The 12827-nt window shown below is 45.6% G+C and overlaps 1 protein-coding gene across 1 annotated transcript in view; it reads right to left on the reverse strand.

The window, feature by feature from the left end:
• The window catches only part of MARCHF4 (membrane associated ring-CH-type finger 4), a 126562-nt gene that overhangs the window by 15150 nt on the left and 98585 nt on the right, over positions 1-12827 (reverse strand). The window contains exon 3 of the mRNA XM_056111783.1: positions 7369-7561. Within this exon, the coding sequence (XP_055967758.1) occupies positions 7369-7561 (193 nt within the window). The remainder of the gene's footprint in view (positions 1-7368; positions 7562-12827) is intronic.

Genomic DNA, 12827 nt, shown 5'->3' on the forward strand with positions numbered 1-12827 from the left:
TTATCTCAACTAATCAGTCATTTGTGTCACATTGATGAAAAGAAGCAGCTAGTTCTCCATGAATTTCTGATAATACCCTGTACATCCAAGTATTTTCTAGACCAGTTTCCCCTCCACTTACCTCCTTGTCTGTACTCTGCATTTGCAATTTGACAGAGTAATCAGAGATAAAATAGCAATAAGTGCCCTGGAATTGGAACCGGAAAGTTTTGATCCAGGGCTCAGAGCCATTATTTGCTTAGTTGTATGACCTGTAACCCAGTTGCTTTAAGTTTTTCCTTGCTTATGAAATACAGATTGTATTATCCATCCTGCTTATCTTGGAAGAGTGCTGTGCCTTTCTCAGTCCTATCTGCCATTTCAAGGGGATTAGTGGTTTGTTCTGCTCAACCTACATTGGGTTTCTAGAGAGATACGTTTTGCAGTATGGCAGGACTCTATATACAAGGGTAGTAGCACTGTAGTAGCACTGTCCTCCTGTTGTTCATCAATTTGCTCGAGCAGGCCCAGTAACATCTCCATTGTGAGACTTCTTGTTACTGTGTTTGGCATAACAAATATGTCACGGGTAGCTTGCAAGGCTTTGCCGTGCAGGCGGAATATTCTCGATAGCTTGCCGGGCTCAGGGGCGGAGGAATAGAACCTGGGTCAGCCGGACCGGCAGTGCATAAGGCAAATGCCCTACCACTGTGCTATCGCTCCAGCCCATATACAAGGGTGCTTCATCTATATGGACATACTGCATCCTTGAATTGCGAAACCACTGCCTCAAAGAGCATCAGACCTTTCCGAAAACATTTCAGGCAAAGTGTTATGATGAGAACTAAAGATCCTTCTCTGATTCATTTTCTGCGATCTTCTCCTAGATTCCTAGTTGATCTGGAGGTGATTCAGGAGCAATCAGAATGGAGGGAGCTGTGTCCTCCCAGACTGAGAAGGTCTGCTGAGCTGATATTGGGCCCAGGGAGGTTTCCCCACATGTACCCCTCATCTCCCATAAACTCTCCCTGAGTACGTTCCTTCCATAACTGAGGAGGGGAGCAGTAATTAAAGCTATACATGTTATCTTTTTTCAGATTATTTACTATTATTATTTACATTTTATCTTCTTTCAGACGAATTGAAAATTTAAGTATAAAAAGTCTCTTTAGTTATGAGATTAATACCCAAGAATAGCTGAGATCAGCACCAGGAGGATTACTCCATAACTTAGAGGCCAGCCGGGTATCCTAGAGGAAAGGGCAGTTCAGATAGAGAAGGGAGCACCAAATAAAGGATGTTTGGAGGATCCTCCCAGGAGGGGAGATGCATGTCGAAAGTAGACTATGGACTGAACATGTTTGCCACTCAATGCCTCTTTTGCAGACCACAACACCCAAAAGGAGAGAGAGAACACAGGGGATTGCCCTGCCACAGAGACAGGGGGGATGGGGGGATGGGGGTGGGAGGGATATTATCCATGGTGGTGGAAAATGGGCACTGGTGGAGGGATGGGTATCTGATCATTGTATAATTGAAACCAAAGCACAAAAAATTGTAAATCTACAACTTTAAAAAAAAATAAAATACAATAAAGGGAAAAAAAAAGTCTCTTTAGCAAATGGATTATTTTTTTTGAACTCTAATTTTTGAGCAGTTATAGGACTAGACTATCTTCCTTCTCTGTGATAAACTTTCAGAAGTTGGATTGCTCCAATCCAATATTTTGAGTCTAGAACAGGGATCATCTCATTCAGGAGCTTTCCCCCAACAGTTCTGGAGAACATATATCTCTCCTGTCAACCCTTCCTCCCACTCTCTGCTAAGAGGCTCTCTCTAACTCTGTCTAGTCCTCAATATCATCAGAGTCTACTTTCTAGGGACTTCTGGAACATTTGGACTTCTCTTTTCTCCTGGAAGTAAGATAATTGATTGGAATTTTTGTTTATTTGCTTTTGGACCAAACCCAGCAGTGCTCAGGGCTTATTCCTGGCTCTGTGCTCAAGGATCTCTCCTGGCAGGATTCACAGGACCATATGGTGTGCTGGGGATTCAATCCAGGTGAGTCGTGTGCAAGGCAAACACCTTACCTTTTACACTATCTGGTAGCAATTGGGGTTTTAACTGGTGTCTACCTCAAAAGTGAAACAGATACTCTCTGTAGCTCTCTTGTCTGTTTTTCTTTTCTGTGCTGTAAGCTCATATTGTGTCTCCTATGACTGGTCCTGTTAGGTCTCTTCTCCCATTTCTAGCTTCACTGCCTTCCAGTAGTTTAGAGAATTAAGCTATTATGGCCAAAGCTCAAATTCCTATATGGGCGCAAGAGGCAGTAGGAGATGGGAGACAAGACACTTTCTTCTTTTACCAGCATAAATTCAACATGAGCAAAATCTGAGGAACCTACAGATACACCACACATTGACCAGCTAGGCTGGAGGTAATTTCTTTAAGGCATGTGCTTTACCATGAATGTCTGGTGGGAGACCATGACTTCAGGCTTCCCTGAGCATGTAACTGAGTATGACATTTGTGAACCCCAGAAATTGTGTCAAAGTGAAACTTGAACCCACTGATGTGACTCTCATGTCAGTTTTGAGTTATCATGTGAGGACCAAGAGCCTCGTCACAGCCTTGGATATAGTGCATAGTAAGGATTGACCTGCAAGAGGTGAACTGGACCTGCTTTGGGGCTGAGGCTATGGTTCCTAATCTATGTTGCTCTAAATGAATCCAGTGCTAAATGTGCTCTATGATTTTTACATGACTCTGAAAGACTCAAAATAAAAAAAAAAAACCTGGCAAGGGATGAGGGGAAGGGCATGCACTGGGAGATGGCTTAGTGTTGAAAGCATCTTCCTTGCAAGCATCTTCCATACAAGCATGGGCCTTAAATTTGATCCTCAGTGCTACCTTCATGTGCCAAGTACACTTCTGGCATCTCTACTGTTTGTAGCTGGGGACTCTGCTGCCTACAACCCCTGGTGACTCTACTATAGCCAGATAGAGTGTATCTACCATAGCTAGAGGGTACATCTCCCAGAAGTACCACGACTAGACAGGCAGGCACCACAGCCAGGAATGAGAGTCTCTCTCGGTGAACACATATGTGAGCTGAGAACCTCAGCAAACCCCGGGTAGCACAATAATTAGAATGTATTTGAGCACCACATGAGAAAGTTGTGGAACCCCCAGTGGGCGTGGAGACCTCACCCAGAACCCTGGTGTTTAACATAACCAGAGGCGACACTACCACAGACAGATGTGTGTGTGACCCCTGGTCATCACAACAGCAACACAAGGAAGGGAAGGGGGAACATAGTTCCCTGGTGGACCTTACAGAGTCACTCGTTCTCCTTTGCAGACATTCCCTTCTTCACAGGCACATGTGGAATGCTTTGTTTTCCCTCCCCTAGCCAGAGCCCTGCAGAGATGTGCTGCCACATGAACTCCACCCCCAGTACCTCTTTTATCACTACCTATCACAGCCATCGCAAGACTATGTCCTCGGCAAGCTCTGTCCAGATCACACACTACTCCCTCTTACATGGAGCCTCCCAGCATTTCTTCCTGGGAGCAGCCTGTCCTGGAAGAATGCTGACCTGTGGGTGCTACAATGCAGCCCGAAACAAGTCCCTTAGTCTCAGAATTTCAGCCTCTAAAAAACAGGAAGATGAATGGGTGCCCCCAGAGACATGCAATGCAACTGAATTAGCTCCAGCAACAATTGATAACAGTAACAACATTTGTTATAGGCGAGAGCATCTAAATATCAACTATACAACTACCTCAGGTTGGCACCCAAAACCATGGGAGCCCTCTTTGTTCCCCTGTTATCCAGTGGCTATTTCCAGCAGACAGTGACTTGTCCAAGGGTAGGGCATGGTGACGCTGGATATCCTGGGAAACTCTCTTTTTGCTAAAAACTGGGACAGGAGGAAAACCATGAGGAAACCTACATCATTAGCATCTCTGCTTCTCCCCAAAATGGAGTGATTGAGTGTCACAAGGAGCAGAAGCACTGGAGAGATGCAGAAGTGGACTGGGGGAGGTGGGCCACTAAGGAGGTAGGTACTGGGGAAAAGAGACAGAGGAGATGGTGCCGCCGAGCCTTGATCCAAGGGAAGACTCCAAAAGCAGGAGAAGCCAGAGCACCAGGCAGGCAGGGGGAAGGAGAGAGGTTCTCAGGGGGCTCAGAGCCATGGGGAGCAAGGCCTATTGGCGGGGTTTTCTCCTGTGAGTGGGCCAGGTGCACTCCGTGTGGCAGATGGCATCCCATCACTGGCGCTGCAGGACTCTGATGCAGGAGGGAAGGCAGAAAAACACTAGACTGACAGTCGGTAGACTACTGCTCTCGTCCCAGCTGAATAACCTTGAGTAGATCACTCCCCTACTCTGGAACTTTAAAAAGAGGGGGTTGGTTTTGTTTTTGCAACGTTAAAAAGAGGTGGTTGGTGGGCCGGAGCGATAGCACAGCGGGTAGGGCATTTGCCTTGCACGCGACTGACCCAGGTTCAATCCCCGCCATCCCATATGGTCTCCCGGCACCGCCAGGAGTAATTCCTGAGTGAAGAGCCAGGAGTAATCCCTGAACATTGCTGTGTGAGACCCAAAAAGCCAAAAAAAAAAAAAAGAGGTGGTTGGGTCAGGGCAATAGTATAAAGGGTAGCGGGTAGCTCACTCGCCTTGCTCATATTCAACCTGGTATCCTGTATGGTGCCATGAGCACTGAGCATTGCTGGGTGTGGCCTATGCATCCCACAATAAACAAGGGAATTTGTACTGGCTGGCTGTGCAGTGTGCAGTCTCTTCCATGTGCAAATCTTCGTCGATCTAGGACGTCCTGAGTTGTAGGTGGTAGTTATGCTCTCTTCTCTAATCCTCACTCCCCTCAATCGAGAAGGACTGAATTTCCCATAGGTGTTGCGCTTGCAGGTGACTTACATTGGCCAAAGGAACAGTGTGTCAGCACTGGCCAGAAGCTTTGAGAAGCATTTCTCCTTTCCACCAGACTTCTGTGCTCAGTTGGAAGATTATTCCCTACTAACGTTTGCTCCTGTAGCCTGGACTCCAGCACAATAAGAAACCCAGGGCAAGACTGAAGTCAGTGCACATTCAGAAGCTAAGCTCAGCCAAATCCAGTAGAGCTGCAGCTTTCTTGCAGATCTATGAATGGGAAGTAAATGCTTCCTGTTGTGTGCCCCTGCAATCGGGGGGTTGTTCCTTACTGCAGCTAAGGCTGACTAATCCACCACGTACCAGGAAAGCTTGGCTTTTAACCAGGCACATCCAGGACCAATCACCGGCCTGGCTGAAGGGTAATGAAGGGCAGCTGGAAGGGCCCCAACAGAATGGTCTTCCACTGCTTGGCCCTTCATGCCAGAGCCGTATGCCTCCATATGGAGACACACCTGGGACTTGGCATCAATAACCCAGGCCTCAGCGGGAATAGGAAAGGAATGAGATAGGAGGGAGAATTGCATCAGAATTTCTCAAAGTCAAGTTCTTTCCCATTCCCAGTCCTTCACACTAGAACACTCTGTTTCCTCACTGTCCAGGTGTCAAAATGAAAAGGCACTTAAGCTTGGGGGTCAATATATTCGTTTAGCTAATGTAAAGGGGCTTCAAGAAACTTAGGCAAATTTACAAGTTCCAACATCACTGGTCTTGCTGGCTTCTGTGGTATGTATGCAAGGCTCTGGGTCTCTCTGTTTCTAACAATACAGAACCCCCAAAGAAATCCATGTTCACAGCATCCCATTTATAACTAATAGATGCTTTTTGGCCAAACATATCAGAACAGTGTACTGTAACACTGTAGCACTGTCCTCCTGTTGTTCATTGATTTGCTCTAGCAGGCACCAGTAACGTCTCCATTGTGAGACTTGTTGTTACTGTTTTTGGCATATCGAATATGTCACAGGGATCTTGCCAGGCCCTTCTGTGCGAGCGGGATACTCTCGGCAGCTTGCCGGGCTCTCCAAGAGGGATGGAGGAATTGAACCCTGTGTGCAAGGCAAACGCCCTACCCACTATGCTATCACTGCAGCCCCAGAACAGCATATTTGATATAATTATACAAACTAATGCCCAGAGAAGACAAGTGTGGGACTCTCTGTCCTCAATGCTGCTGCCTAGGGAATAACCTGAGTGTAACCTGATTCAGTGTGTGACCAGGGCTTAAGCATGCTTCATCTCACTTGAAAAATCCAGGATGGTTCCCCACTGCCTCAGTCACTTGAACCAAGATTTCTGAATTGGCAGCCACACTTCTCTACTGGGGCAAACAAAAAGATCTTATCCTCTACCTAACAGAAGGCAGGCAGGCAGGCAGAACACTGATGTGCGAATGAGGTAAGGAACAAGCAAGAAGTAGAGTGATAGGCTTCTAAAAGGTAAAAAAAAGGTAAAGGTAAAGGCCCTCCCGTTGATCATCGATTTGCTCGAGCGGGCCCAGTAATGTCTCCATTGGAGACTTTGTTGTTACTGTGTTTGGCATGCTCTGCCGTGCAGGCGAGATACTCTCGGTAGCTTGCCGGGCTCTCCGAGATAGGCTTCTAACTTGTATTAAATCCCCAAACCATTTAAATAGAATCTGGATGTGTAAGTCAATTAAAAAAAATACAGATGCTCAGAGTGAAGCAGAGGTAAAGCCGAGTATAGGTCTTTCTGGGCATCATTCCATGTTCCACTCCCAAAGGTGGTGTCTGGAACTGTGTATGCAGCCCCAAGCCCCAAGAGAGTTTGAGAGGGGGAAAAAAAAAACAACCAAAAACATGAGGCTAGAGAAATCTTGAATAGGTGTATAAAAAGCTGGGAAAAAAAAGAGGGAGGTGGTACTTGGATGGCTATATCTGTAGAAAGAAGGAAATGAGGGGTTGGAGAGATAGAACAGCGGGTAGGCTATTGCCTTGCCTGTCACTGACATGGGTTCAATCCCTGGCACCATACGGTCCTCAGAACACCGCCTGGATTCCCGAGCGCAGAGCCAGGAGCATTAGCCCTTAGCATTGTCAGGTGTGGCCACAAGACAAACAAAAGAAATGAAATAATGAAATGGCTTTCCTTCTCCTTTTGCCTGAGAAGTTAAGAGTTCCCAACAGAAAAGACAGCTTCTATATTGTGTGTGAGGCCGATAGATTGACCCACAAACATTTCTCAAAATTTCCTAGAAACAAGCTTCTTTATCCTTATCTCCAACTGGAAAGATATATTTACTCAAAGATTTATATTTTCTTTATCATCTTCCCCCTTCACTCCTTAAATCTAAGCCACTAGCCCTGCCTAAACTCAGAAACCTGGTGCCATATTGGCTTTGGCCTTGGGGGCTTCAGCTAACGCATCAACATGTGGCTTCCAGTTTCCATGGACACAAGTTTCCAGCAGACCCACCTATGCACACCACGTCCATGAATCCATACATCCCGTAGCAGATCTGGAACAGGAGGTCTTGGCGCTGCCACTTTGCAGAGGGACTGAAGGTTGACCAGATGAGCCACGAGATACTGGCGATGAGGAAGAGGGAACCCAAAATGGCAGCAGCAATTTGTACTTTCTCAATGACTGTCAGAGAGATGGCCTGCCACTGGGGAAGAGAGAATGACAGGTTAGTTGCTGCTTGCACGCCCTCACTCCGGTCCCGGCCCATTTCTCTCCCTCTTTCTTCTGCTGTTTGAACCACTCATCTCAGGCCTCATAATAAAACCAGGCTTCTCCAGAGGCTGCAAGATAGCATAGCAGTTAGGGTGCATGCCTAGCATGTGTTCAATTTGAGTACTAGTCCTGGCACCAGTGGTCTCCAGAGCATCACAGGAGGCAGCCTTAGAGGCCTCTGGGCACTTTTGGATTGACCCTGGAAGCCCCCAGCACCATCAGGGTAACCCAGGTGGCCCCAGCACCATGGCCCCAGCACCACAGGGCCCAAGCAGCATTGCATTCCTTCACCTTTGTATTGATCAGTCAATCTAATTGGACCAGAATTATTGATGGAACCACCAGACCTCCTGATCATCACTTGTGAGACCCTCCCCCAAAATGTCATTCTGGTTTGTCACTGTCACTGTCCTCCCGTTGTTCATCGATTTGCTCGAGCGGGCCCAGTAACGTCTCCATTGTGGTACTTTGTTGTTACTGTGTTTGGCATATAGAATAAGTCATGGGTAGCTTGCCAGGCTCTGCCGTGCGGGCGAGATACTCTCGGTAGCTTGCAGGGCTCTCCGAGAGGGGCGGAGGAATCGAACTTGGGTCAGCCATGTTGGCTGTGTGGAAGGCACACACCTTACCCGCTGTGCTATCGCTCCAGCCCATAAAAATGGATTTTTTTTATATATATTTCTGACTCTTTTTACAATGTAGTTTTGATGCAGAGGAAACCCAATCATGTCAAATAATTCGAAGTCATTGTAGGGAGGACGGTATGGGCAGCGTGGCTGAGAAGGAAGGTCTTTCCAGTTGATTATAAGACAGAGAAATATAAAAGGGAAAGGAGAATGCAGAACCTTTGTGTGGGTGGTATTCTGGGACCCAGAATATTCTTTTAAGAGCAACACTGTTTATTTTTACTTTAATAGGTACTGAGAGGGCACAGGCCTTTCTATTGCTTGTTTTCTACAACACCTGGCATGTCATTTAATATTCATCCTAGAGATTACCAATTTAACAGATGAGAAGAGGAAACAGGATGTGGAAGAGAGATAAGAAAAACAGTATAATTTACTGAATGTATATGAACACTGAGACTCCATTTGTTTTCCACAGAAACAATCCTATACATAATAACAAGTCTGATGGATGGGTTGAAGGCTGGAGTGTGGGTGAATTTCGTCACTGAAATTCTATGGATCTATGTTACTCTAGGTAACAATGACACAAATAACTCTGGAGCTGTACTTGAGTTTGGGATTTATTCAGACATTGACTCAACAAATATATACTGAGTATGCTCTATGTGCCAGTTCCTCTGTTAGATGCTAGAGATAAAGTCACAAGCAAAAGCCTACAAGACTTATGTCCTTGGAAACGTTCAAAATAAAGACAATTATAAAAATTTTTTTTCTACAACTGGATGCATAAGGAGTAGAAAGGGAGGCATGGTGACAACCTATAATGGGGTGGTTTGACTTCTCAGGGAAAGCAATACTTGAACAGAGTATAGTTTACAGCACAACGAGCTCCAGGCAGAAGGAGGAGCATGTACAAAGGCCTTGTGGCAGATGTAAGCATAGTAAACACAAGCTCTTAGAAGAAGATTTTGGATGTAGCAGAGACAGCCAAGGGAGCATGGGTGACACTTCTGGGAGAGAAGACAAATAATCTTGAAGAACATTCATACATTTTTTTTTCAGTTTTAAGCAAGGAAGAAACAGGATTAGATTTGGGAGGTGGAGGGGAGGATAATCTCTGTATAATGCTCTCCAGAGAATCTCCAGGGAAGGCGTTGGAGCTAATCTCCTTAGAAAGGATGGGCTTTCTTCTCTCTGCCAACAAAGAGGCCCATGACATGATGGCCTGCATGGAAACACTGGCTGTTTCCAGCCAGGGCTGACCTAGGGCCTTGATGAGACTGTAACTATTAGAAACTACTTCACTTGCTAGTAGAGATGTAGGACATCCTCCTTTACTTTAAATTATACAGATAGCATCCCATTACAGGTAAGTGAGTCTTCAAATTTTCCACTTCTTCCCTCAGTCTAGAGTTACACAAAACAAAGGAATTTTCCAGAAGATGGAAAGAGTCCTCTCCAATACAACAAATGCTTTTGCCAGAGGCTGTCTCCCTGTTAGGAGGGCTCCTGAATGAGCTTTTAGTTTCTACCAATGAGTCATAAATAATCCTCATGTTCTACTACTCCGGACTTCAAAATTCCCAAACAGAGAAGCAAGAAAGAGTAACTTAATACCCAAAGTCCTTCCCTACAAACCCCAAGCTACCTGCAGAACCTATCCAGGAATCGTGGTTACAATTTGAAGCATGAAGAAGGAATGATTTGGGAGTCCTTCAAATAGGCTCTCCTGTCGGTTCTCTAAGAGCCTTCCCAAGAGGTATGGGGTAAAGGAGAAGACAGAGAACAAGAGCGCCCTGAAATCTCCCCATGAGGTTGGCACAGGGTAAAAGTGCTCCTGCCGCACCAGGCTTGACTACCAGCAGCAGACATGGAAGCATCTTTCCCAGGAAGAAGCTGATCTCAGTATCACTAGACAGACTTCCAGTTTCCAATGACCTGACTTCCAGGTCTGAGGTTCTGGTGTGGGCAGACAAGACAGAAGAGCTGGAGTTCTACCTGATACGCAGAGGAGACCTGAAGAAGAGCTCTGGAGCTTCAATCCTAGGCCACCCAGCAGAATATGATCTAAAAGTCAATCACGGTATCACAGTCCTCCCGTTGTTCATTGATTTGCTCGAGCGGGCCCAGTAATGTCTCCATCATGAGACTTGTTGTTACTGTGTTTGGCATATTGAGTATGTCACGGGTAGCTTGCCAGGCTCTGCCATGTGGGCAAGATACTCTCAGTAGCTTGCCGGGCTCTCCGAGAGGGGCAGAGGGGCGGAGGAATCGAACTCGAGTCGGCCATGTTGGCTGCGTGCAAGGCAAATGCCCTACCGCTGTGCTATCGCTCCAGCCCCCTGAAAGTCAATAAATCATAAAAACTCAATTTTACCATCTTCAAAAATGGAAAAATTGAACCTTCTTGCTTCCTAAGTATTATAAAGTTTAGATGAAATAACTATTATTTGTGGGAGGGAGGGTTCCCACACCTGGCGATGCTCAGGGGTTATTCCTGGCTCTGTAGTCAAGAATTACTCCAGGTAGTGCTTGGGGAACCATATGAGATCATATGAGATGCCGGAGATTGAACTCTGGTCAGCCATGTGTAAGGCAAGCATTCTATCTGCTGTACTATACTCCCAGCCATGAAATAATGCTGTAATTGGTGCTGTGAAGGGTCATAGATTCCATCTATCATTATGTTTTAGCAAAAAAAAAAGGTATGTTTGTTAAACTGGGATTATTCTCAAATGCACTCAGAAACTCTGCCTATACATGAACACGTAGAAAGTGATGACTTCAAACTCAATACAGTGTATGAAACCCTTTGCACCTCGGTCAAATTGCTTACTCATTCTCTCTTCCTCTCTTTCTCTCTCTTTCATATTTGAATGTGGTCCATGTAAAACTCCAGTGTCTAAAACAAAATGATAGATAGACCCCACCTACCACCTTCACCAAATCACCCATTCCTGGTCCTTGCAGAATTATCTCCTTTCACGCCAGATAGTCATGCAGCTGGGCCATGCAGTTCCAATTTTCACTGACACACTAATGGATAACGTGGCAGTTTAATTTATTAATTGATACATACAGTTTAACTGATACATATGTGGAGACATTTGCAGAAGCCTCGTGCTCTTTTATATGTACCTTATAGGGAGAGCTGTTGGATTTGGAGGATTTATGAGGTTATGCAGGACCTGCAAGCTTTTGGGGGGGGGGTGGTGATGGATATGTCCAGAGGCAGTGGGAGGAGTGATAGAAAGGTAGAAGAAACCCCCCATTCTGAGGGGTCCATCCCTATCTGTTAGGCAGAACCCCTCCCCTCCACCCACCCCGGGTCTCTTTTTTTTTTTTGTGAAACATGAGGTACAGTTGTAGACTTACAAGTTGTTGTGCTTGGGTTCCAGTTATACAATGATCAAATACCCATCCCACCACCAGTGCCCATTCTCCACCCCCACCAATCCCAGTATCCCTCCCACCCCTCCCATCCCCCATCCCACCCTGCCTCTGTGGCAGGGCACTCCCTTTTGTTCTATCTCTCCTTTTGGTGCTGTGGTCTGCAGAAGAGACATTGGGTGGCAATCATGTTCTGTCTATAGACTACTTTCAGCATGCATCTCCAATCCTGGGCAGATCTTCCCAACACCCTTTATTTGGTGCTCCCTTCTCTATCTGAGCTGCCTTTGCTCCTACAGTGTGTGGCTGGCTTCTAAGCCATGGAATGAACAACCTGGCATTTATCACAGCTGCTCTTGGGTGTTAGAGTCTCTTATTTTGTTACTTTATGTTATCCAGATGAATGCACTCTTTCTATGTCTGTTTCTCTCTTTCTGACTCATTTTGCTTAGTATGATATTTTCCATGTAGTACCACTTGTATGTAAATTTCATGACTTCATTTTTTCTAACTGCTACGTAGTACTCCATTGTGTAGATGTACCAAAGTTTCTTAAACCAGTCATCTATTCTTGGGCACTCAGGTTTTTTCCATATTCTAGCTATTGTAAACAGTGCTGCAATGAACAAAAAAGTGCAGATGTCACTTCGACTATACTTTTTTGCCTCTCTGGGGTATATTCCCAGGAGTGGTATTGCTGGGCCAAATGGGAGCTCAATTTCTAATTTTTTACTGTTTTCCAAAAGGGTTGAACCCGTCGACATTCCCACCAGCAGTGAAAGAGGGTCCCTTTCTCACCACATCCGCGCCAACACAGGTTGCTTTTGTTCTTTTGAATGTGCAGCCCGGGTCTTCTTGACCTCTATAAGTGATCTATCTTATTACCCAACCTTCTTTTGTCTTCTCCATTTTACTCTGGTTCCTTGACACCAGAAAATATGGTCCCTGGATCAGCATCATCAGTTATCAGAAATGCAGGATTTGAGGTGTGGCTCCACTCCAGACTCATAAACTGAGTATACATTTAACGAGATCTCAGGTGAATTATACTCACATTAAAGTTGGGGAAGCTCCAGTGAGTCTCCTCTCTCTTTATCCTTTTTTGTACCCTTAGCTTCGTGTATCTTTTCCTTGTCCATCCTACTGTCTTTTATTTTTCCTTCTCTTTTCTCCCCTCTA

This window comes from Sorex fumeus, unplaced genomic scaffold (assembly GCF_029834395.1).
Source record: "Sorex fumeus unplaced genomic scaffold, SorFum_2.1 ptg000014l, whole genome shotgun sequence".
Lineage (NCBI taxonomy): Eukaryota > Metazoa > Chordata > Mammalia > Eulipotyphla > Soricidae > Sorex > Sorex fumeus.